The sequence below is a fragment of the Boleophthalmus pectinirostris genome, unplaced genomic scaffold, assembly GCF_026225935.1.
Source record: "Boleophthalmus pectinirostris isolate CB_2022bp ecotype Guang Dong unplaced genomic scaffold, ASM2622593v1 HiC_scaffold_11, whole genome shotgun sequence".
Taxonomy (NCBI): Eukaryota; Metazoa; Chordata; class Actinopteri; order Gobiiformes; family Gobiidae; genus Boleophthalmus; species Boleophthalmus pectinirostris.
In genome coordinates, this window is record NW_026570994.1 from 19,266,488 (window position 1) to 19,292,641 (window position 26,154).

Here is a 26,154-nt window from a genome sequence, read left to right on the forward strand (position 1 = left end):
CTTCTTTCCTCTTTTCTTTCTCTCTCCCTCCTTCTTTCCCTCTCTTTCTCTCTCTCCTCCTTCTTTCCTCTTCTCTTTCTCTCTCCCTCCTTCTTTCCTCTTTTCTTTCTCTCTCTCCTTCCTTCTTTCCCTCTCTTTCTCTCTCTCCCTCCTTCTTTCCTCTTCTCTATCTCTCTTGCTCCTTCTTTCCTCTTCTCTTTCTCTCCCTCCTTCTTTCCTCTCTTTCTCTCTCTCCCTCCTTCTTTCCCTCTCTTTCTTTCTCTCTCTCCCTCCTTCTTTCCCTCTCTTTCTCTCTCTCCCTCCTTCTTTCCCTCTTTTCTTTCTCTCTCTCCCTCCTTCTTTCCCCTCTTTCTTTCTCTCTCTCCCTCCTTCTTTCCCTCTTTCTTTCTCTCTCTCCCTCCTTCTTTCCCCTCTTTCTTTCTCTCTCTCCCTCCTTCTTTCCCTCTCTTTCTTCTCTTCTCCCTCCTTCTTTCCCTCTTCTTCTCTCTCTCCTCCTTCTTTCCCTCTCTTCTCTCTCCCCTCTTCTCCTTCTTTCTTCTCTCCCTCCTTCTTTCCCTCTCTTCTCTCTCTCCCTCCTTCTTTCTTTCTCTCTCTCTCTCCCTCCTTCTTTCCTCTTCTCTTTCTCTCTCTCCCTCCTTCTTTCCTCTTTCTTTCTCTCTCTCCCTCCTTCTTTCCCTCTTTCTTTCTCTCTCCCTCTCTCCCTCTTTCTCTCTTACTCTTCTCTTCTTCTTTCTCTTCTTTCTCTCTCTCCCTCTTCTTTCCCTCTTTCTTTCTCTCTCTCCCTCCTTCTTTCCCTCTCTTTCTTTCTCTCTCTCTTCTCCCTCCTTCTTTCCCTCTCTTTCTCTCTCTCTCCCCTTCTTTCCTCTTCTCTTCTCCTCTCCCTCCTTCTTTCCTCTTTTCTTTCTCTCTCTCCCTCCTTCTTTCCCTCTCTTTCTCTCTCTTCCTCCTTCTTTCCCTCTCTTTCTCTTTCTCTCTCTCCTTCCTTCTTTCCCTCTCTTTCTCTCTCTTCCTCCTTCTTTCCCTCTCTTTCTCTTTCTCTCTCTCCTTCCTTCTTTCCCTCTCTTTCTCTCTCTTCTCTCTCCCTCTCTTTCCTCTCTTTCCTCTCTTCCTCTCTTCCTCTCTTCCTCCTTCTTTCCTCTCTCTCTTCTCTCTTCCTTCTTTCCCTCTCTTTCTCTCTCTTCCTCCTTCTTTCACCCTCTGTCTCTCTGTCTCTCCTTCCTTCTTTCCGCTCTTTCCCTCTCTTCCTCTTTCACCCTCTATCTTTCTCTCTCTCGCTCCTTCTTTCCTCTTCTCTTTCTCTCCCTCCTTCTTTCCCCCTCTTTCTCTCTCTCCCTCCTTCTTTCCTCTTCTCTATCTCTTTCCCTCCTTCTTTCCCTCTCTTTCTCTCTCCCTCCTTCTTTCCTCTTCTCTATCTCTTTCCCTCCTTCTTTCCCTCTCTTTCTCTCTCCCTCCTTCTTTCTCCCTCTCTTTCTCTCTCTCCCTCCTTCTTTCCCCCTTTGTCTCTCTCCCTCCTTCTTTCTCCCTCTCTTTCTCTCTCTCCCTCCTTCTTTCCTCTTCTCTATCTCTCTCGCTCCTTCTTTCTCCCTCTCTTTCTCTCTCTCCCTCCTTCTTTCCCTCTCCTTCTCTCTCTCCCTCCCTCTTTCCCCCTTTCTCTTTCTCTCTCCCTCCTTCTTTCCCTCTTTCTCTCACCCTTCTCATCCCCCTCCCTCTCTCTCTCTCTCTCTCTCCCTCCTTCTTTCACTTCTATCTCTCTTTCTTTCTGTCTCTTTCTCCCTCTCTCGTTCTGTCGTTCTTCTCTTTCTTCTTCACATCCGCAGTTTGTTTTAATCTCTCCTTCTCGTGTTGGATGAACTCGTCGTTTTCTCACTAAACTAAACTCCCTCTGTACGTTTTCTCTTCCTCGTCTGTTTCTTTATTTTTTTTTTTTTTTTTTATTGATTTTCTTTTTTCCGGTGACACAAAGCGGCGTCATGGAGCAGATTCTTTCTCCCTGAGCAACAGTTACACAACGGAAAAACACGACACAACAACAACGACGACGACGACGAAGACGAAGACGATTCAAACGGAACGGAAAAACTGAATAAAAAACACAGACACAGAAAGATTTGCAACATTCAATTATACAACTTTATTTTCTCTTATATCTGTTTAATCTTTAAAACTATAATCAATACTGGAAGAGCGCAGTGGCCGCAAAGGATTATGGTCCATGTAGTTTACTGTGCTGTGCCACGTTATCTTTAGCTTTCTGTCGTTCTCTCTCTCTCTCTCTTCGTCTCTCTTTCTGTCGTTCTCTCTCTCTCTCTCTCTCTCTCTCTCTCTCTCTTTATCTCTTTCTCTCTCTCTCTCTCTCTCTCTCTCTCTGTCTCTTTCTGTCGTTCTCTCTCTCTCTCTCTCTCTGTCTCTTTCTGTCGTCTCTCTCTCTCTCTCTCTCTCTCTCTATGTCTCTTTATCTGTCATTCTCTCTCTCTCTCTCTCTCTGTCTCTTTCTGTCGTTCTCTCTCTCTCTCTCTCTCTCTCTCTCTCTCTCTTTATCTGTCATTCTCTCTCTCTCTGTCTCTTTATCTGTCGTTCTCTCTCTCTCTGTCTCTTTCTGTCGTCTCTCTCTCTCTGTCTCTTTCTGTCATTCTCTCTCTCTCTCTCTCTCTGTCTCTTTCTGTCGTTCTCTCTCTCTCTCTCTTCTCTTTCTGTCATTCTCTCTCTCTCTCTCTCTCTCTCTGTCTCTCTTCTCTCGTCTCTCTCTCTCTCTCTCTCTGTCTCTTTCTGTCATTCTCTCTCTCTCTGTCTCTTTCTGTCGTTCTCTCTCTCTCTCTCTTTCTGTCTCGTCTCTCTCTCTCTCTGTCTATTCTCTCTCTCTCTCTCTCTCTTTTGTCTCTTTCTCTGTCGTTCTCTCTCTCTGTCTCTTTCTGTCGTTCTCTCTCTCTCTGTCTCTTTCTGTCGTTCTCTCTCTCTCTGTCTCTTTCTGTCGTTCTCTCTCTCTCTGTCTATTTCTCTCTCTCTCTCTCTCTCTCTCTTTGTCTCTTCTCTCTTCTCTCTCTGTCTCTTTCTGTCGTTCTCTCTCTCTCTGTCTCTTCTCTCTCTCTCTCTCTGTCTCTCTTCTGTCTCGTCTCTCTCTCTCTCTCTTTCTGTCGTTCTCTCTCTCTCTGTCTATTTCTCTCTCTCTCTCTCTCTCTCTCTTTGTCTCTTTCTCTGTCGTTCTCTCTCTCTGTCTCTTTCTGTCGTTCTCTCTCTCTCTGTCTCTTTATCTGTCGTTCTCTCTCTCTCTCTGTCTCTTTCTGTCGTTCTCTCTCTCTCTGTCTCTTTCTGTCGTTCTCTCTCTCTCTGTCTCTATCTGTCGTTCTCTCTCTCTTTGTCTCTTTCTCTGTCTCTCTCTCTCTGTCTCTTTCTCTGTCTCTCTCTCTCTCTGTCTCTTTATCTGTCGTTCTCTCTCTCTCTGTCTCTTTATCTGTCGTTCTCTCTCTCTCTCTCTCTCTCTCTCTGTCTCTCTGTCTCTCTCTCTCTTGTCTCTTCTCTCTCTTCTCTCTCTGTCTCTCGTCTCTCTCTCTCTGTCTCTTTATCTGTCGTTCTCTCTCTCTGTCCCTCCGCTCAAGTTCATTTCTCTCCAGTGATTAGGTCAGGAATCAGAACACACAGGACCACAGGTGTCAAACATAAGGCCCGGGGGCCAGATCCGGCCCTCCAAGACCTTTAATCTGGCCCTCGGCTGATTTTCTACTACAATATTTTAATTATATTTTCTATTAAATATTGTTAATTTTCTGTGGCTGTTTATCACAGCAGCGTCTCCAGCGTCTCTGTACGTGGCCCCTCCCACCAGAGCAGCACAAATGAAGACTTGTCTCTTTCCAAACGCTCTTAAAGGACGATCGTTTTGACTGTTGACCGTGACTCCCTCATCAGAAAAATGTCCAACATGAGAAAAGTGGAGCCGAGTGCAGGATTTTACAAGAAAAATTGACTTATTCCTATTTATATACAAATTATTTTTAAAATGTTGTGTTGAAATTGCATTTTTCTTAAAGTTTCAGGTTGTTCATAATATTATAATATTTTGTAGAAGAAAGAGTTCATCAATTAAAAAAGATTTCTGTAATAGATTTGCGTTTCTCTGCACAAATATTTGAACTTATTGTTATTTTTGGGGTTTATATGCCGTGAGTTTTCTGATCCAGACACTTTGGGATCAAAGTAAGTTGGACACGACCCCCGGACCAAAATGAGTTTGACACTCCTGCACTAGACGGTTCACAAAAACCCCAGAAGTGTGAGTTCGGGCACCAACCAATCAGCGAAGAGCCAGACATTCTGTGTTGTCAATGATTCCCGAGGATTTAAAGCCGGAACAAAGAGAATGTTTGGTGAATTTTATCAAGGGGAAAGACATTATTGTCCTTCTTCCTATTTGGGAAAAGTTTAATATATCAGTTAGTCCCGTTAGCGATGCGTTACATACGTCATGACCAAATATCAGCGACTGGTTAAATGATAAAAAGTACCAGCCTCCCGTTGAGCGAACGAAATCTAACACTGCGAGGTCAGACTGTTTCTACGAAGTGAAATGAAGTAAAAGCGGCTGATGAATCAGGCTAATCGCCACAGGAGCAGACTGAAAATTCTTATTTTTGCCTAAAGACACTCAGTTTAATACTGTAACAAGACCACGACGATATGGCAGCAATTTTACTACGACGATATTGTGATGTTACCGTTATCGTTACACCTCTAGTGTTTGGACCAATTCGAGCGAGAGCTGCTGGAGCGGAGCGAGCGCCGGCTCAGAGCGGTGAGGTTAAATCTTAAGGCCGAAGTTTATTTCTGCGTCGACTCAACACACACGCCTCAGTCGTCTGGAGCCTCGAGGTGTAAGTCTGACAGAAACTGAACCGCATCAGCATAAGGAGCGAGCTGTTTTTTTCAGAGCTTATAGTTTATGCAAATTAGTCATGTGGCTTCTAAGTTTTGTTTCTGTAAAACATAAACAAATGTGCACAAATCTGCATGAAACACATTATTACTCCATGTATATTTGAGTCGTCCTGTAGGAAATAAAAAAACAAACTTAAATGTGGTGGCGTTTTAGATTTCGGCTTCAGTTTAGTCCCAAACCTTTTAAACCCGACGCCGTCCACCCTGGAAAATGGTGCAAATCACTCAGTCACAATTCCGTCATGTCGTCTTATCAAGTGACTTCTCATGTCGCTCGTATTTCCTGAGGTGAACCGCAGGGTGTGTTGTGTCTGTACACTGTCTGCTGTTTGCCCGTCACCTTTTCTCTTTTCTCGTTTCATGTCACAACAAACCCACGATGCTTTTACGACCTCAGACTTAAAAGTCGTTATTGAGTAAACTGAAAATTCTTACTTGTTGCCTAAAGACACTCGGTTTAATATCGAAACGAGACCACAACGATATCGTGGCAATTTTACTACGACGATATTGTGATGTTGCCAATATCGTTACATCCCCATAGTGTTTGGACCAATTAGAGCGATTTAAAAATAGTGTTCGTGTTTACAAAATGAAGCGGGAAAGCTGAGTATGTGGAGCGGATGGAGAGACGACCAATCACAGCCTTTATTGTCTGTGTCGGTTTCCCCTCGCTGTCTGCGTTGGCTCGAGTTTTCGTTTCTGAAGTGCACGTCGGTCGACACAGTTCACGGCGACGCAGACTCTCTACGTCGTGATGCAGACGATTTGACGCACGACCATGAATTGTGCTTTACAGAACTAACTTTAAGGCTCTTTGAGGATTTAAAATTAAAACTTTATGTTGTGAAAATAGAAAAGAATCCTACAAAGTCCGATCTTCACGAAAGTTGTCCTCCCGAGAGCCGCAGTACCTCGACCGGCCACTAGTCGGTCTGGAGCCGGGACAGAGGGGGAGGAGCTGGAAAGGTTTAATTTATTTTATTGGTCTTTTTTAACAGGGAGCATCTATTGATCACATTTAGCTGAAGCCGGTTTCCGTCTTTAGTCCCTGGACGGGTTTATGAACGATTAAAATACATCCACGTACTCGTCCTTTTACAATCAAACTGTTCATTCTGTCGTCGTTTAATTAAAAAACCTCACACTCCACATGAGCACGTTTTAAAATCCCTCCAACAGTCCCTGAGGTCAGAGTCGAGTTTCAGCCTGTTCACTCTGTCCTGTGAATGTGACTGTTTTAACATCAATATCTGCTCAAATGAGGATCTCGTTTAGTCGCTGGTTTAGTCCTAATTTAGTCCTGGTTTAGTTCCTGGTTTTGTCCCTGGTTTAGTCTTGGTTTAGCCTTGCATTAGACCTGGTTTAGTCTTCGTTTAGTCCTGGTTTAGTCCTGATTTAGCCCTGGTTTAGTCCTGGTTTATTCCTGGTTTAGTCCTGGTTTATTTAGTCCTGGTTTTTAGTCCTGGTTTAGTCCTGGTTTAGTCCCTGGTTTTCCTGGTTTAGTCCCTGGTTTAGCCCTGGTTTAGTCCTGGTTTATTCCTGGTTTAGTCCTGGTTTAGACCTGGTTTTGCCCTGCATTAGACCTGGTTTAGTCTCTGGTTTAGTCCCTGGTTTAGACCTGGTTTAGACCTGATTTAGTCCTGGTTTAGTCCTCATGTAGCCCTGGTTTAGCCCCGATTTAGTCCCTGGTTTTGCTCTGGTTTAGTCCTCGTTTAGTCCTGGTTTAGTCCTGGTTTAGTTCCTGGTTTAGTCCTTGTTTAGACCTGGTTTAGTCCTGGTTTAGTCTTGGTTTAGTTCCTGGTTTAGTCCTTGTTTAGACCTGGTTTAGTCTCTGGTTTAGTCCTGGTTTAGTTCCTGGTTTAGTCTTGGTTTAGACCTGGTTTAGTCCTGGTTTAGTTCCTGGTTTAGTCTTGGTTTAGTCTCTGGTTTAGTCTTTGTTTAGACCTGGTTTAGTCCTGGTTTAGTCCTGGTTTAGTCTCTGGTTTTGCTCTGGTTTATTCCTGGTTTAGTTCTTGTTTAGTTCCTGGTTTAGTCCTGGTTTAGTCCTGGTTTAGTTCCTGGTTTAGTCCTTGTTTAGACCTGGTTTAGTCCTGGTTTAGTCCTGGTTTAGTCCTGGTTTAGTCCTGGTTTAATTGAAAGTTTAAACATGTCATTTCTGTCTATTATTCATCATTTGTTGTGTTACTGCCCTCTTGTGGCTGTGGTTGGTAGTGTTTTTTGTATTTTTCCCGCTAATACCCCGTCTCTCTCTTTCTTTCTCTTTCTCTTTCTCTCTCTGTCTGTGTTCTCTCTGCTGCCCCCTTCAGGCACGGGCACGTTCGGCCGAGTCTTCCTGGTCCGAGACAAACACAGTCGGGAGTTTTTCGCTCTGAAACAGATGAAGATCCCGGACGTGATTCGACTGAAGCAGGAAACTCACGTCCACAACGAGAAAGAAGTTCTGTCTGAAGTGAACCACCCCTTCCTCATCTCGCTGTGAGTCAACGAAAAAGGATTTATCAAACTCATCTCGGCTCATTTCAGAAATATTTTACCACTTTAGCTGAAAATGTTCCGCAGTGTGGTATTAAATATATTTCATTCATATGATTACGAGCGTACTTGGAGGAGGCACAGTGTGTGGTCCGAGCGGCACGGTTTAGTCCTGGTTTAGTCCTGTTTAGACCTGTTCTTGTCCTGGGTTTAGACCTGTTTTAGACCTTGTTTAGACCTGGTTTAGACCTGGTTTAGTCCTAGTTTTGTCCTGGTTTTGTCCTGCTTTAGACTTGGTTTTATACCGGGTTAGTCCTGATTTAGATCTGATTTAGACCTTGTTTAGACCTGGTTTAGACTTGGGTTAGACCTGGTTTAGTCCTAGTTTAGTCCTGTTTTTTTTCCTGGTTTAGACCTGGTTTTAAACCTGGTTTAGTCCTGGTTTTAGTTCTTAGTCTGGATTTGTTCAGGTAGTTTTAGTCCTGGTGTTAGTCGTGGTGTTAGTCTTGTTTTAGACCTTGTTTAGACCTTCTGTAGACTTGGGTTAGACCTGGTTTTGTCCTAGTTTAGTCCTAGTGTAGTCCTGGTTTTGTCCTGGTTTAGACCTGGTTTGAAACCTGGTTTAGTCCCAGTTTAGTCTTGGTTTAGTCCTGATTTAGTCCCTTTTTTTGTACCTGGTTTAGTCCTGGTTTGAAACCTGGTTTAGTCCTGGATTTGTCCTGGTTTAGACCTGGTTCAGTCCTAGTGTAGACCTGTTTTAGACTTGGTTTAGTCCTGATTTAGTACCTGGTTTAGCCCTGTTTTAACCCTGGTTTAGTCCTGGTTTCGACCCTGGTTTAATTCTGGTCTAGCCCTAGTTTAGTTTTGGTTTAGTCATAGTTTAGTCCAGTTTTAGACCTGGTTTAGTTTTCATTTAGTCCTTGTTTAGTCCTGTTTTAGACCTGGTTTAGTCCCTGGTTTAGTTCTGGTTTAGTCCTGTTTTAGACCTGGTTTAATCCCTGGTTTAGTTCTGGTTTAGTCCTGTTTTAGACCTGGTTTAGTCCCTGGTTTAGTTCTGGTTTAGTTCTGGTTTAGCCCTAGTTTAGTTTTTGTTTTGTTTTACCTCGTTCTGTGGTTTACGCTTTATTTTTGTCGCCCATTTAAAAATCGTGTAAAGTCCGTAAAAGCCCGTAGTCCGTGTTCTTGGGTCTTTACACATTTTCTTTTGGGTGTCAGGTTCTGGACTCACCACGACGAGCGTTTCCTCTACATGCTGCTGGACTACGTTCCCGGGGGCGAGCTGTTCAGTTACCTGCGCAGTAGGGGGCGCTTCAGCAACGCGGCCGGTCTCTTCTACACCTCCGAGATCGTGTGTGCGATCGAGTACCTCCACGCCAAAGACATCGTGTACCGCGACCTCAAACCCGAGAACATCCTCCTGGACGCACAAGGCCACATCCGACTCACCGACTTCGGATTCGCCAAAAAACTCTCCGACCGGTGAGTTTCAACCGACCTGGAGTTTGTTTTGTTTTTTGTTTTTGTTTCATTTCGTTCTCACATGTTTAACACACAAAAAAAAAATAACTGTAGATTTATTTAGGCTTTAGAAAACGCTCTGTTCCACCTTGTGATGTCATCATGTGGTGATACAGGAAGTGCTCCACTGTGTTTTTAAACTCCACACACCTTCACTAGAATCAATTGGTTTGATTTTGTTTCGTTTAGTCCCGATTTAGCCCTAGTTTAGGTCTAGACCTAGTTTAGGTTTCGTTTAGTCCCTTGTTTAGCTCTTGGTTTAGTCCTGGTTTAGTCCTGGTTTAGTTCTAGTTTAGTTCTAGTCTACCCAAGTTTAGTTTTCATTTAGACCAGGTTTAGTCCTCCTGGATTTGTCCTTTGTTTAGTCCTGGTTTAGTCCCTGCTGGTTCAGCCCTTGTTTGGTCCTGGTCCTAGTTCAGTCCTAGTTTAGTTTTTTGGTTTAGTCCTGGTTTAGTCCTGGTTAGTCCTGGTTAGTCCTTTAGTCCTGGTTCAGTGGTTTAGTCCTTAGTCCTGGTTTAGTCCTGGTTCTGGTTTAGTCCTGGTTTAGTCCTGGTTTAGTCCTGGTTAGTCCTGGTTTAGTCCAGTCAGTCCTGGTTTAGTCCTGGTTTAGTCCTGGTTTAGTCCTGGTTTAGTCCTGGTTTAGTCCTGGTCCTGTTCAGTCCTGGTTCAGTCTGTTTAGTCCTGGTTTAGTCAGTCCTGGTTTAGTCCTGGTTTAGTCCTGGTTTAGTCCTGGTCCTTTCAGTCCTGGTTTCCTGGTTTAGTCCTGGTTTAGTCCTGGTTTAGTCCTGGTTCACTGGTTCCAGTCCTGGTTTAGTCCTGGTTTAGTCCTGGTTTAGTCCTGGTTCAGTCCTGGTTTCAGTCCTGGTTTAGTCCTGGTTAGTCCTGGTTTCTGGTTTAGTCCTGGTTTAGTCCTGGTTCAGTCCTGGTTTAGTCCTGGTTTAAGTCCTGGTTTAGTCCTGGTTTCAGTCCTGGTTTAGTCCTGTTTAGTCCTGGTTTAGTCCTGGTTTCAGTCCTGGTTTAGTCCTGGGGTCAGTCCTGGTTTAGTCCTGGTTTAGTCCTGGTTTTAGTCCTAGTCCTGGTTAGTCCTGGTTTAGTCCTGGTTTAGTCCTGGTTCAGTCCTGGTTCCTGGTTAAGTCCTGGTCCTTTAGTTAGTCCTGGTTTAGTCCTGGTAGTCCAGTCCGTTTAGTCCTGGTTTAAGTCCTGGTTTAGTCCTGGTTTAGTCCTGGTTTAGTCCTGGTTCAGTCCTGGTTCAGTCCTGGTTCAGTCCTGGTTCAGTCCTGGTTCAGTCCTGGTTCAGTCTTGGTGTTTTTAATCTTTTGCTTCGTCTTTCTCTTTATTGAGTCAGTTTCTATTTGACTCTGTTGTGTTTAAGAAACTGACAGGTGCTTTTTGAATCTGACAGGTGTAGTTACCCTCTCCTCTCCTCCTCCTCTCCTCCTCTCTCCTCCTCTCTCTCTCTCTCTCTTTTCTCCTCTTCTCTCTCTTCTCTCTCTCTTTTCCTCCGTTATGATGGGCAGATTGTGCTGGATTGATGGATCGGCACCTAAAAGAACTGACAACACATCTGTCACTGTGTTTTTAAATCACACAACTCCAAAAAATATTTACTCCAGAACTCACACGGCGGCAGCTCCAGGCGTCCGTCACCTGCTTGTTTCTATGGAGACGTCGCTGCTCTGTCTGGAATGTCCCACTGTGTGACTTTAAACAGCTGTATTTTACATCTGGGTCTGGTCAAGTGGTAACGGAGGGAAACAGGGGCAGATTTTTTACATTCAAATGTCTCTTATTCAGAAACTAGAGGAACTATTGAAATAAGTAAAGTATCAGAATGTAGGAAAGAGTTACACTCCAACAGGGTCAAGTTAAACCTGTGAGATTCTTTCAAGTTGTTGACAAAAAATTAAAAAACTCATGTCGGTAACGGAGGGAATGAAATATGCAGCACTTTTTGGTCAATAAATCCAAACAGTGATAACTCTTGGTTCTCACTTCCATATCCTTAACAAACTGGTTTGAATATTTGCTTCATATAGTTTTCTACCATATGGTACAAGATTAGGCTGAAAAACCTCTTACTTTTTGACTCATGAGATTTTTTATTAAGAAAGGTCATGGTAACGGAGGGAAAAGTAACGGAGGGAAAATTGTTCAAACAAGTAGAAGGTGCAGGATTTTACATCATTTGTCGCTTTTTTCTTCTGAAAACTTTAATATTACTTCAAAATGAAAGGAAACTATTTCTATAAAATATGTCAGTCCTTCCAAGCAAATTTTTATCATTTTAAATACTTTTTTTTTTTTTTTTTTTAAATCATGTCCCTTCATCAACAGTTCAAAGATGGAATAACACAAGATATGATGAAATACATCCATTTATTTACATGATTTTCAGGTCTTTGAAATTTGGGAAATAATTTTTTGTTCCATGTTTCATACATGGTCTGTTTAAAATGGAACTTTTTAAAAAAAGGTGAACAGTTTCATAAACTAGAGTATGTCTGTTCAAAACAAGGTCTGTTTTGAAAATGGAAAAAAAACGGATAAATGTTTCTCGTTTACTTGACTTCCGTGACTGCGATGCTGGACTGTTGCAGCAACGGACTAAACCAGGACTGATCCAGGTCCGGGACCAGACCGGAAACCGGGTAGCAGAGAGCTTTGACTCCGAAAGCTCCGGCCCTGCCGTTGGCTCTAGGTGGTCCAGGTCTGTACAGGTCTGGTCCCGGTCTGGTTTCAGTCTCAGTCTACCTCGGACCCTGCGGAGGCTCGGAGTCAAAGTCGGATCTGGTCTCATCTACTGGTGTATCTGTCTTCATCAGTCCTGATTCATAAGCATACAAAAGTATTCACTGAAGTCACATAAACGGAAATTATCTGTTTTTTCCATTTTCATTTAACAAAATTGAAAAAACAAATATCTGTTTTTTTTTTCATTTTGGTTTTGGAGACAAATAATGAAGAAAATTGTTGTTTTTTTCATTTTCATATTTTTGGTTTTATATTGAAAAACGAATGAACGAACGACACACGGATTCAGAAGTAACGGTGCGATCGACTGACATGACACAGACAGAACAGAGGCTCTTTCTGCAGGAGACATGCGCAGTAGAGCCGAGTGACATTGGTGCAGGAGGAACAGGAGCAGCAGATACTCACACACAAGACTAGAGCGCCCCCTGTCTGTCTGTGTGAACATTTGAATAAATAAGTCACAGGAAACACCCAAACCATGAAAAAAAAGTGCCACTTATAGTCCAAAAAATACGGTACTCTTCCCTGTCGTACCCACTCCTCAAAACAATGATATTTAATTGTATTTCTTTATAAAAAGCAGTTATGTTCTGCAGAATTGAGTTAAGCGTTTTGACCTCCACAATATTTTCCGTGTCTCATGTAAAAAATAAATGGCTCATCCTCGTTTTAGTTTTAGACAATAGATTGTGGTGGCAGTACTTTATTTTCTGTTCCCGAGGTTGATTTCTGTCCTGTTAATGCGACTTTTTTCATTTTGATTCTTGTTCAAATGAGGATCTCGCTTCGATATTAGTTTGAGTATTGATCCGTATCTGATTTTCGATCTTTTTGACGGCCCTAAAGAGTCCCAAAAGACGACCTGAGTTTTGTTTTTTAAATATCTGATGGTGGACGCCGTTGCACAACATCTCGCAATCGAATTGAAATAACAGTTATCAAATCTCAGACAATAGAATTATCTCTGAAAAGAACAAAGTGTCCCGTCTCTTTTATACACAAAAAATCGTGTATCTTTAGTTCAGAGCTACAAACATGTTCTGAAATACACGAGGATCAGGGATTAGTTTAAAGTTCACAACCGTAATGTGTGAAGGACTTAAAAAGTTTGTTCTCTGGGTCGTAATTACATGCTTTATTTTTTTGTAAACCTGGTCTAATCCTGTTTAAAGTCTCTGGTTTAGTCCTTGGTTTAGTCTTTTTTTTAGTCCCTGGTTTACTCTTGGTATGGGCCTTGTTTGGGCATTGTTTAGTTCTGGTTTTAGTCCTGGTTTGGGCCCTGGTTTAGTGCCTGATTTAGTCTGGGTTTAGTCCTGCTTTAGTCCCTTTTTAGCTCTAGATTAGTCCTGGTTTAGTCCTTGTTTGGGCATTGGTTTAGGTCCTGGTTTAGTTCTGGTTTAGTCCTTTTTTGATCTTGAGATTAGTCCTGGTTTAGTCCTTGTTTGGGCATTGGTTTAGGTCCTGGTTTAGTTCTGGTTTAGTCCTTTTTTTTAGCTCTAGATTAGTCCTGGTTTAGTCCTTGTTTGGGCATTGGTTTAGGTCCTGGTTTAGTCCTGGTTTAGTCATGTTTTGCGCCTTGATTCAGTGCCCGATTTAGTCCTGGTTTAGTCCTTTTTTAGCTCTTGTTTAGTCCTGATTTGGGCCTTGGTTTAGTCCCTGGTTTAGTACTTGATTTAGTCCTTGTTTAGTTCTGGTCTAGTCCTGTTTTAGCCCTAATTTAGTCCTGGTTTTAGTCCTTGATTTAGTATTATTTTCTGATAAAGTCCAGATAAAATCGTTTAGTTGTAGTTTAGTTGGTTGTGTTAATTTAATATAAACAAAACTTGTTTAGTCCTGGTTTAGTCCCTGGTTTAGTCCTGGTTTAGTCCCTGGTTTAGTCCTGGTTTAGTCCTTTTTTAGCTCTTGTTTAGTCCTGGTTTAGTCCCTGTTTTAGTCCTGGTTTAGTCCCTGTTTTAGTTCTAGTTTAGTCCTAGTTTAGTCCCTGGTTTAGTCCTGGTTTAGTCCCTGGTTTAGTCCTGGTTTAGTCCTGGTTTAGTCCCTGGTTTAGTCCTGGTTTAGTCCTGGTTTAGTCCTGGTTCAGTCCTGGTTCAGTCCTGGTTTAGTCCCTGTTATAGTCCTGGTTTAGTCCCTGGTTTAGTCCTGGTTTAGTCCCTGTTTTAGTTCTAGTTTAGTCCTGGTTTAGTCCCTGGTTTAGTCCTGGTTTAGTCCCTGTTATAGTCCTGGTTTAGTCCCTGGTTTAGTCCTGGTTTAGTCCTGTTATAGTCCTGGTTTAGTCCCTGGTTTAGTCCTGGTTTTGTCCTGGTTTAGTCCCTGTTATTGTTCTGGTTCAGTCCTGGTTTAGTCCTGGTTTAGTCCCTGGTTTAGTCCCTGGTTTAGTCCCTGGTTTAGTCCTGGTTTAGTCCTGGTTTAGTCCTGGTTTAGTCCTGGTTTAGTCCTGGTTTAGTCCTGGTTTAGTCCTGGTTTAGTCCTGGTTTAGTCCTGGTTTAGTCCTGTATATTTGCTCTGTTCTCATTGACCCATTTAAACAAACTTGCTGAGTGTCGGTGCTGCCACAGTGCCCCCCACAGGCCGACACGTGCAACAACACCCACCTCTGGAGAGAACAGTGTATCTCCTCTTCCTCCTCTCCTCTTTTCTCTCTCTTTCTCTCTTTCTCTCCTCTCCCTCTCTCCTCTCTTCTCTCTCTTCTTCTTCTTCTTCCTCGGGTGTAGTTTAAAGGTTACAGACTTGGACCAGATTCAGACTCATTTGTTCCAGGTTTTGTCTCCGACTCAGATTAAAAACTGTCGACTCAAGACTCAGTGAAATCTGTAGGTGCAGGCAAAATAATTTGGCAAGACGTTTAACGAGATAAAATAATTTGACAGCAGTAGTGGATAGGAGTAGGGAGTAGTAAGTAGTATTAATGAGTATTAGTAGGTTGTAGTAGAAAGTAGTAAATAGTACTTGTATGTTTTAATAGGTAGTAGTAGATTTTATACTTTATACTTAAACAGAGAAGAAGGGCAGGACATCTGACAGAGACTAGACCTGGGATGAGACCTTGGACCAGACCGGGGACCAGACCGGGGACCAGACCGGGGACCAGACCGGAGGTTAGACCAAGGGACTAGACCGGAGACTAAACTGGGGACTAAACTGGGTACAAGATTAGGGACTAGATCAGGGACCAAACAGGGACATAACCAGGGACTAGATCAGGAACGAGACCGGGGACGAGACCAGGGGCTAAAACTGGGGACCAGACTGGGGACCAGACTGGGGACCAGACCGGGGGCTAGACCAGGAGGTAGGCGCTAGACCAGGGACGAGACCAGTGGCTCAACTGGGGACTAAAGTGGGGACTAGATTGGGGACCAGACCAGGGACCAGACCGGGGAATAAGAGCAGGGACCAGACCACCAGACCAGGGCTGGGGCCGAGAGACCGGGGCCAAAAAAGGGAACGAGACTGGGGACCAGACCGTGAATAACCGGGGACAAGACGGGGGGACCAGACCAGGGACCAGACCAGGGACCAGACCAGGGACCAGACCAGGGACCAGACTGGGAATACCCCGGGATGAGACTGGGGACGAGACCAGGGACTAAACTGTGGACTAGATCAGGGACCAAACCGGGGACTAGACCGGGGACTGAAATGCGGACTAGATCGGGGACCAGAACGAAGACCCGTGACTAGACCCGTGACTAGACCCGAGGCCAAACCCGAGGCCAGACCGGAGACCAGACCGGAGACCAGACCGGAGACTAGACCCCAGACTAGACCCGAGGCCAGACTCAAGGCCAGACCGGAGACCAGACCGGAGACCAGACCGGAGACCAGACCGGAGACCAGACCGGAGACTAGACCCCAGACTAGACCCAAGGCCAGACTCAAGGCCAGACTCGAGACTAGACCGGAGACTAGACCGGAGACCAGACCGGAGACCAGACCGGAGACTAGACCCGAGACTAGACTCAAGGCCAGACTCAAGGCCAGACCGGAGACTAGACCGGAGACTAGACCCGAGGCCAGACCCGAGACTAGACCCGAGGCCAAACCGGAGGCCAGACCGGAGACTAGACCCCAGACTAGACCCGAGGCCAGACTCAAGGCCAGACCGGAGACTAGACCCCAGACTAGACGGAGACAAGACCCGAGGCCAAACCCGAGGCCAGACCGGAGACTAGACCGAGACTAGACCCGAGACTAGACCGGAGACTAGACCCGAGGCCAGACCCGAGACTAGACCGGAGACTAGACCGGAGACTAGACCGGAGACTAGACCGGAGACTAGACCCGAGACTAGACCCGAGACTAGACCCGAGGCCAGACTCAAGGCCAGACGGAGACTAGACCGGAGACTAGACCGGAGACTAGACCGGAGACCAGACCGGAGACTAGACCGGAGACTAGACCGGAGACCAGACCCCAGACTAGACTGGAGACCAGACCTGTCAGTTTGATAAATGGCAGTGAAGTGGAGTGGTTGTCTTCATACATTAGTGATGCTCAGAAACCAGAGACTCTGTAAACAAAGTGAAGTGTGAGAAACCTGATCTCCCACAATGCACCTCTGCATATGTCACGTACACCACAGGGATACAGTGACACGGGGCAGAGGGGCATCGTGGGTAAAACGAGACCCCGGTGAAACGGGATCGGGTTTATAGTACGACAGGACAAGATGGAGTCTGGATTAATGTAATGGTTTATTTAAAGATCCCTATATCACACAGACTGACTCTTGTGAGGTTTAAATCGTGTTTTAATGTTGTTTTCTCATCAAAAACAAACCTGGACTTGTGTTTTGTTTCATTCATGTTTGAGTAAATCTTTATTATTAGTCTGTTTACATCTCCAAAGCTCAAAATACTCGAGACTAGACCTGAGACTAGACCCGAGACTAGACTGAGACTAGACCCGAGACTAGACCCGAGACCAGACCCGAGACTAGACCCGAGACTAGACTAGACCGAGACTAGACCCTAGACCCGAGACTAGACCCGAGACTAGACCGAGACTAGACCCGAGACTAGACCCCAGACCCGAGACTAGACCCGAGACTAGACCCGAGAGACTAGACCCGAGACGAGAGACCGAGACCGACTAGACCCGAGACTAGACCCCCGAGACTGACCCGAGACTAGACCCGAGACTAGACCCGAGACTAGACCCGAGACCAGACCGGAGACAGACCGAGACTAGACCCGAGACTAGACCGGAGACTAGACCCGAGACTAGACCGGAGACTAGACCGAGACCTGAGACTAGACCCGAAGGCCAGACCGGAGAGACCCGAGACTAGACCCCGAGACTAGACCCGAGACTAGACCCGAGAGACCCGAGACTAGACCCGAGACAGACCGAGACTAGACCGAGAGACCTAGACCCGAGACTAGACCCGAGAGACCAGACCGAGACTAGACCCGAGACTAGACCCGAGACTAGACCCGAGGCCAGACCGGAGACTAGACCCGAGACCTAGACCCGAGACTAGACCGAGAGACCCGAGACCAGACCCGAGACTAGACCCGAGACTAGACCGAGACCAGACCAGACCCAGACCGAGACCCAGACCCGAGACTAGACCCGAGACTAGACCGAGACTAGACAGACCGAGACTAGACCCGAGACAGACCGAGACCAGACCCGAGACCCGAGACTAGACAGACCGAGACTAGACCCCGAGACTAGACCGAGACTGACAGACGAGACCAAGACCCGACTAGACCGAGACCCGAGACTAGACCCGAGACTAGACCCGGAGACTAGACCGAGACTAGACCCGAGGACCCAGACCGAGAGACCGAGACTAGACCCGAGACCAGACCGAGACTAGACCGAGACTAGACCCGAGACTAGACCCGAGACTAGACCGAGACAGACCCGAGACTAGACTAGGAGACTAGACCCGAGACCAGACCGAGAGACCCGAGACTAGACCGAGACAGAGAGACCCGAGACTAGACCCGAGACTAGACTGACCCGAGACTAGACCCGAGACTAGACCCGAGAGACCCGGAGACCCGAGACTAGACTAGACCGAGACTAGACCGAGACTAGAGACTAGACCAGACCCGAGACTAGACCCGAGAGACTAGACCCAGACCCGAGACTAGACCCCTAGACTAGACTACCCGAGACCCTAGACCCGAGACCCGACTAGACCCGAGGACTAGACGAGACCGAGAGACTAGACCGAGAGACCCAGACCGAGACTGAGACCCGAGACTAGACTAGACCGAGACTAGACCCGAGACTAGACGAGACTAGACCCGAGAGACTAGACCCGAGGACAGACCCGACTAGACGGAGACTGAGACCCGAGACAGACCCGAACCCGAGACTAGACCCGAGACTAGACCCGAGACCAGACCCGAGACCTAGACCCGAGACTAGACCCTAGAGACTAGACCCGAGACTAGACCCGAGAGCTAGACCCGAGGCTAGACCCCCGAGGCTAGACTCGAGGCCAGACCCGAGACTAGACCCGAGACTAGACCCGAGACTAGACCCGAGACTAGACCCGAGACTAGACCCGAGACTAGACCCGAGACTAGACCCGAGGCCAGACCCGAGACTAGACCCGAATCTCCAAAGCTCAAAATACTCTGTCCCACCTTCTTTTTTTAGCTTTAGATTTGCATTTCCAGAGCTGAGTTTATTATATCGGCAGCTTGTTAATGAGTCTGTCCCGCTGCCCTCCCACCAGGGGGCGTCGTTCTCTACAGCAGCTGCAGCTCACAGGGTCTGAGTGTGAAACGTCTGGACTCTAATGTGACACAAAAACATGAAAGAAAAGAAAATAACAAACGAAAACGAAGAAACAAAAATGTTTCACCGAACAAGCTCAGACCAGGACTAAACCAGGACTAAACCAGGACTAAACCAGGACTAAACCAGGACTAAACCAGGACTAAAGTAGGACTAAACCAGGACTAAAGTAGGACTAAACCAGGGCTAAAGTAGGACTAAACCAGGACTAAAGTAGGACTAAACCAGGACTAAACCAGGACTAAAGTAGGACTAAACCAGGACTAAACCAGGACTAAACCAGGACTAAACCAGGACTAAAAGTAGGACTAAACCAGGACTAAACAGGACTAAACCAGGACTAAAGTAGGACTAAACCAGGACTAACCAGGACTAAACCAGGACTAAGAAACTAAACCAGGACTAAAGTAGGACTAAACCAGGACTAAACCAGGACTAAAGTAGGACTAAACCAGGACTAAAAGGTAGGACTAAACCAGGACTAAACCAGGACTAAACCAGGACTAAAAGTAGGACTAAACCAGGACTAAAAGGACTAAAACCAGGACTAAACCAGGACTAAACCAGGACTAAAGTAGGACTAAACCAGGACTAAACCAGGACTAAAGTAGGACTAAACCAGGACTAAATGAAAACTAAACCAGGACTAAACCAGGACTAAAGTAGGACTAAACCAGGACTAAAGTAGGACTAAACCAGGACTAAACCAGGGCTAAACCAGGACTAAAGTAGGACTAAACCAGGACTAAATGAAAACTAAACCAGGACTTTAAACCAGGACTTAACCAGAACCAGAACTAAAGTAGAAATAAACTAGGACTAAACCAGGACTAAACCTATAACCGCGATGGGTCAAATGCAGATGATGATGTAGTGAAAAGTCTTGAAGAGTCTGGGAGTTGAACCCGAGACCTTGTGGTTGTCGGGCGTCAGACTGAACCTGCTGTGCCACGTGGATTTTTTCCAGTTTTTCTGCAAATGTCTCTGCACCTGACACTTCACTTTGATGAAATCTGCTCCTCGAGCGTTACATCACCTCCCTCTGAGCCACGCTGATGACCTCCTTCACTCTGTTTCCACGGCAACGCTGCCCCCCCCCCCCCCCCCCGTGCCCCTGTGTGTGTCAGATGCCCTCCCGTGCCCCCCGTACCCCTGTGTGTGTCAGATGCCCTCCCGTGACAAATTTAACTTGGATTTAACCGGGACTTTTACAGATTACAGTTTTAGATCATTAGTACAGATCTGACCTATTAGAATTCTTGTCTGTGTGGTCCAGTGCGGTCCAGGGTGGTCCAGTGCGGTCCAGGGTGGTTCAGTGTGGTCCAGGGTAGTCCAGGGTGGTCTAGTGCGGTCCAGGGTGGTCCAGGGTGGTCCAGGGTGGTCCAGGGTGGTCCAGTGCGGTCCAGGGTGGTTCAGTGTGGTCCAGGGTAGTCCAGGGTGGTCTAGTGCGGTCCAGGGTGGTCCAGGGTGGTTCAGTGTGGTCCAGGGTGGTTCATTGTGGTCCAGGGTGGTTCAGTGTGGTCCAGGGTAGTCCAGGGTGGTCTAGTGCGGTCCAGGGTGGTCCAGGGTGGTTCAGTGTGGTCCAGTGTGGTCCAGGGTGGTCCAGTGCGGTCCTGGGTGGTTCAGTGTGGTCCAGTGTGGTCCAGTGTGGTCCAGTGCGGTCCAGGGTGGTCCAGGGTGGTCCAGGGTGGTCCAGGGTGGTCCAGGGTGGTCCAGTGTGGTCCAGGGTGGTCCAGGGTGGTCCAGTGTGGTCCAGGGTGGTCCAGTGCGGTCCAGGGTGGTCCAGTGCGGTCAGGGTGGTCCAGTGCGGTCCAGGGTGGTCCAAAAATAAAATAACCTACAAAATCAAAGTTCACAAAAATGTTTCACTTAACCAGCACTTGACCAGCACTAAACCAGTCTGACACAAGATTAGAATTCTTATCTGGGACTAAACCAGGGACTAAACCTGGACTAAACCAGGATTTAGCCCAGAATAAACCATGACTAACCCTATACAGACTTAACCTAGAAGAAACCAGGACTAAACCAGAGACTAAACCCTGAACTTAAATCTTGGACTAAACCAGGACTAAACCAGAGACTAAACCTTGAACTTAAATCTTGGACTAAAACCTGGACTAAACCAGGATTTAACCTGGAATAAGCCATGACACCATATACAGACATAACCTAGAAGAAACCCTGGCTAAACCTGGACTAAATCTCTGTACCTAAAACCTGAACTAAAACCTGAACTAAAACCTGAACTAAAACCCGAACTAAAAGCAAGTACTAAACCTGTATTAAACCTGGACTAAACCAGGATTTAACCTGGAATAAACCACGACTAACTGTTTGCGGACTTAATCTAGAATAAACCAGGGCTAAAACTGGACTAAAACCCTGGACCCAAATCTCTGGACCTAAAACCCTGGACTTAAAACCCTGGACCTTGAACCCTGGACTCATACTCCTATATCCTGTGCCAGATGCCCTCCCTTCATTCTTGCAGTTTTTTTTTTAAAGTTGCTCTAGGAAACTTTTTTAATAACAGGATCCAACACCTTCTTGTTTCCATGGAGATTTCATTTCTCCGCATGAAATATTCCACAATACGGCATTAAACTTATTTATCTTCCGTCTGTTCGATTGATTAAACCTTTTTACGTTGCTGACGAAACAGGCTTGAATAGATGCTTTTAATGCAATACTGCGGGATATTCCAGACTCGGCATGAACGTCGCCATGGAGACGGTGGAGAATGTGACGTCCCCATCCACTAGAAAAGTTACGCAGTGCTGCTTTAACTGAGATGTGAGCAGGTCAAATGGATTTTTTCACTTGTAGAAATGATCAGGGATTTGACTTTTTTGGTTTTTAGTTTTGGTTTTATTTTTATTTTCAGAGTTTTGTTTTTATTTTCAGAGTTTTGTTGACGTATATTTTTTGTTTTCTCTTGTTTCTTTTCTTCAGGACGTGGACTCTGTGTGGGACTCCCGAGTATTTGGCTCCAGAGGTGATCCAGAGCAAAGGCCACGGCAGAGCTGTGGACTGGTGGGCCCTCGGGATCCTGGTGTTTGAGATGTTAGCGGGGTAAGTGGACTAGACCAGGACTGGACCAGGACTGGACCAGGACTGGACCAGGACTGGACCAGGACGAGACCAGGACTAAAACCGATCAACTGACTAATCTGGGGCTGAACCAAAACTAAAGCAGGATTAAAAATGGACAAAATCAGGACTAGAACTGGACTAATCAAGGGTCTAAAACTGGTCTAAAAGTGGCCTAAAAAAGGACTAAAAGTGGACTGAAATTGGACTGAAACTGGTCTAAAACTGAACTAAAATTTGACAAAAACTGGTCTAAAAGTGGTCTAAAACTGGACTAAAACTGGACTAAAAGTGGTTTAAAAGTGGACTAAAAGTGGACTAAAATTTGACAAAAACTGGTCTAAATCTGGTCTAAAACTGGCCTAAAAGTGGCCTAAAAAAGGACTAAAAGTGGACTGAAATTGGACTGAAACTGGTCTAAAACTGAACTAAAATTTGACAAAAACTGGTCTAAAACTGGTCTAAAAGTGGTCTAAAACTGGACTAAAAGTGGTTTAAAAGTGGACTAAAATTTGACAAAAACTGGTCTAAATCTGGTCTAAAACTGGCCTAAAAGTGGCCTAAAAAAGGACTAAAAGTGGACTGAAATTGGACTGAAACTGGTCTAAAACTGAACAAAAATTTGACAAAAACTGGTCTAAAACTGGACTAAAAGTGGTCTAAAAGTGGTCTAAAAGTGGCCTAAAAGTGGACTGAAATTGGACTGAAACTGGTCTAAAACTGGACTAAAATTTGACAAAAACTGGTCTAAAACTGGTCTAAAACTGGTCTAAAACTGGTCTAAAACTGGTCTAAAACTGGACTAAAACCAACCAGGACTAAACACGCACTAAGCCTGGACTAAACCTGGACTAAACAAGGGCCGATCAAGGGACTAATCAAGGACCTAAACATGTACTGAACCAACACTAAAACTGGACTAAAACTGAACTGAACCAGGATAAACCAGGATTTAAACTTTGACTGTAACAGGACTAAAGATGGACTAAACCAGGACTAAAACTAGGACTAAAACTGGACCAAACCAAGACTGAACTAGGATTGACCCAGTACTAAAGCAAGAATAAACAGAGGACTAAACCAGGACTGAAACTGGACTGAAACCAGAGCGAACTGGACTAAAATACCCTGAGTTTTGTCCGTGTGAGTAAAAGTGTGAGTGCACTGCCCTCCCACCAGGGGGCGATGTTCTCTAAAGCAGCTGCAGCTCTCAGAGGGTCTGAGTGTGAAACGTCTGGACTCTAAACATGAAATAAAATAAAATAACAAACGAAATCAAAGAAACAAAAATGTTTCTTATAACAAGCACTTGACCAGGACTAAACGGGGACTAAACGGGGACTAAACCAGGACTAAAATCTTAAACCAAACCATATTTTCATTTGAATTTAACCTGGATTTATACAGATTACAGTTTTAGGTTAATACAGATCTGACCCAAGACTAAAATCCTTGTTTAGGACTAAATTTGGGACTAAACCTGGACTATACCCAGATTAAACCTGGACTAAACAAATACAGATTTAACCTAGAAGAAACTGGACCTAAACCCTGGATTTAAAACCCTGGACCTAAAACCCTGGACCTAAAACCTGGACTAAAACCTGGGACTAAACCCTGGACTAAAACCCTGGACCTAAAATCCCTAGACCTAAAACTCAGGACCTAAACCTGAACTAAACCCTGGACTCAAACCTAGACTCAAACCTGGATTTAAACCCTGGATCTTAAACCTGGACTCAAACCTGGACTCAAACTCTGGGAGTAAAACCCTGAACTAAACTTGCCTTAATTTAGAGCAGAAAAGTTACATAATTCATCTTTAAAATGAATCTAAAATATGGAAGATTTTATTTTTTCAATACCAAATTACAGATATATAAATAAAAAAATCTACAGAAATAAATATTCGTAAACCCAGATTCTCTAAATCACAGTTTGACTCGGAGCAGGTGAGTCTCTGTCGACTCTGTGACGAGAATAAAACCTGACCATAATTTGGCCAAACAATGGTCGGCCATTTTGTTTCTCACACCTGCGTCTGTGATGCAACAGTGAAGAGAGACGAGGCAAGAGCCCGAGGGAGGAGAGAGGAGGAGGAGAGGAGGAGAGGAGGAGAGGAGGAGAGAGGAGGAGGAGGAGGAGAGGAGAGGAGGAGAGGAGGAGGAGAGAGGAGGAGAGGAGGAGGAGGAAGAGGAGAGAGGAGGAGAGGAGAAGAGGAGGGAGAGAGGAGGAGAGAGGAGAGGAGGAGAGGAAGAGGAAAGAGGAGGAAGAGGAGGAGAGGAGAGAGGAGGAGAGAGGAGGAGAGGAGAGAGGAGGAAGAGGAGGAGAGGAGGAGAGGAGAGAGAGGAGAGAAGAGGAAAGGAGAGACGAGGAAGAGGAGGAGAGGAGGAGGAGGAGAGAGGGAGGAGGAGGAGAGGAGAGGAGGAGGAGAGGAGGAGAGGAGGAGAGGAGGAAGAGGAGGAGAGGAGGAAGAGGAGGAGAGGAGGAAGAGGAGGAGAGGAGAGAGGAGGCAAGGGCCCAAGGAAGAGGAGGATCTGTCAGGAAAAATAAACAGTTTAATGGGAGTGAATGAGAGATTTAAGTTTGAGAGAAATGTATGGAAACCAGGACTAAAACTGGGCCAAAACTGGACCAAAACTGGGCCAAAACTGGACCAAAACTGGGCCAAAACTGGACAAAACTGGTCCAAAACTGGACCAAAACTGGGCCAAAACTGGGCCAAAACTGGGCCAAAACTGGAAAACTGGTATAAAACTGGTATAAAACTGGACCAAAACTGAACCAAAACTGGGCCAAAACTGAGGCAAAACTGGGCCAAAACTTGACTAATCCTGTGCCAAAACTGGGCCAAAACTGGGCTAAAACTGGGCCAAAACTGGACTAAAACTGGACCAAAACTGGGCCAAAACTGGGGCTGAAGCAGCACAGTGTCATCCCAAAACCTGGGGGGGCTGAAGCAGTACTGAAACAAGGACTAAACCAAAACTAAACCATCACCAAAACCAGGACCAAAGCAGGACCAGAGCAGGACCAAAGTACGACGAAATTAGGACCAAACCAGGATCAAAATTTGGACCTAAAATTGACTGAAGCAAAAGACTGAAGCAGGACTGAAACCAGGACTAAACCAAAACTAAACCAGCACCAAACCAGGACTAAACCAGTACTAAATCAAGAGTATAATTAAACTGCATTACAACAATGGATAATTATAAAGGAACTGTACGTAAGATTTTTATTTAAAATTCCATAAACTTGACCAAACCGTGTCCCCAGATCAGACCAGATCTTCAAATCAGACACAAATTTTACTGATAACAAATGTGAGGCTGATTTATTCTTTATTTTAAAAAAAAAAAAAAACATTGGACATTTATTTATGTTCTATTTAACATATAACAATAAAAAACCACTACGTAAAAAAGGCGAAAATCCAAAAAGTCCTTATATTAAAACGTTAAAACTGAAGATTTTAGCTGCACATAACTTTTTAAAATTACATTTACACACGTTCGATTCAAACACAACGAGAGATTTACAACCGAATGATTTTCAAACATTTCCTCAAACTCTTTTTAAACGATATTTCTGATCTGCTTCTCTGACCAGATGTGAAAACTGGCTCCAACGTTTACGGCCTCTGGATCGAAGAAACTCTTCATGTGACACGTTTTGGAACAAGAAAATTAGAGTTTTGACAAGTATTTTATCGATGAATCTGCACTGGGTTTAAAGTCAAATGTGAAATGTTCAGGGATCGTAGTCGTATTATAAAGAAATCTGATAAATATTAACAGCGGAAATATTAAGAATGTTCAGTTTGATGAATAAATTAGACGATGGAGCCACGGACTGAGTTGTAATTCGAACAAAACGTTTTTTGTATCAATAATATCGTGTTTTTTGGACTATAAGCTCCAGAGTAGAAGTTTAATGGGAGTGAATGAGAGATTTAATGTATGGAAATAGAAATAATCATTTTATATATTTTACTAAGGACTAAACCTGGACTAAACCTGGACTAAACCTGGACTAACACTGGACTAAAACTGGACTAAACCTGGACTAAACCTGGACTAAAACTGGACTAAAACTGGACTAAAGCAGCCCCAAGTCAGGACTCAACCAGGACTAAAACTAGACTAAAACTGGACTAAAACTCAGACTAAACCAGGACTAAAACTAGACTAAAAAACTGGACTAAACTGGACTAAACCTGGACTAAACCTGGACTAAACCTGGACTAAAACCTGGACTAAACCTGGACTAAAACTGGACTAAAGCAGCACCAAGTCAGGACTCAACCAGGATTAAAACTAGACTAAAAACTGGACTAAAACTCAGACTAAACCAGGACTAAAACTAAGACTAAAACTGGACTAAAACTGGACTAAACCTGGACTAAACCTGGACTAAAACTGGACTAAAACTGGACTAAAACTGGACTAAAACTGGACTAAAGCAGCACCAAGTCAGGACTCAACCAGGACTAAAACTAGACTAAAACTGGACTAAAACTCGGACTAAACCAAAGGACTAAAACTGGACTAAAACTGGACTAAAACTGGACTAAAACTGGACTAAAGCAGCACCAAGTCAGGACTCAACCAGGACTAAAACTAG

At 44.9% G+C, this 26,154-nt stretch overlaps 1 protein-coding gene across 1 annotated transcript in view; it reads left to right on the plus strand.

The window, feature by feature from the left end:
* The window catches only part of prkx (protein kinase X-linked), a 75,394-nt gene that overhangs the window by 22,696 nt on the left and 26,544 nt on the right, over positions 1 to 26,154 (plus strand). The window contains exons 2-4 of the mRNA XM_020936574.2: positions 7,239 to 7,407; positions 8,620 to 8,883; positions 21,391 to 21,510. Of these exons, the coding sequence (XP_020792233.1) occupies positions 7,239 to 7,407; positions 8,620 to 8,883; positions 21,391 to 21,510 (553 nt within the window). The remainder of the gene's footprint in view (positions 1 to 7,238; positions 7,408 to 8,619; positions 8,884 to 21,390; positions 21,511 to 26,154) is intronic.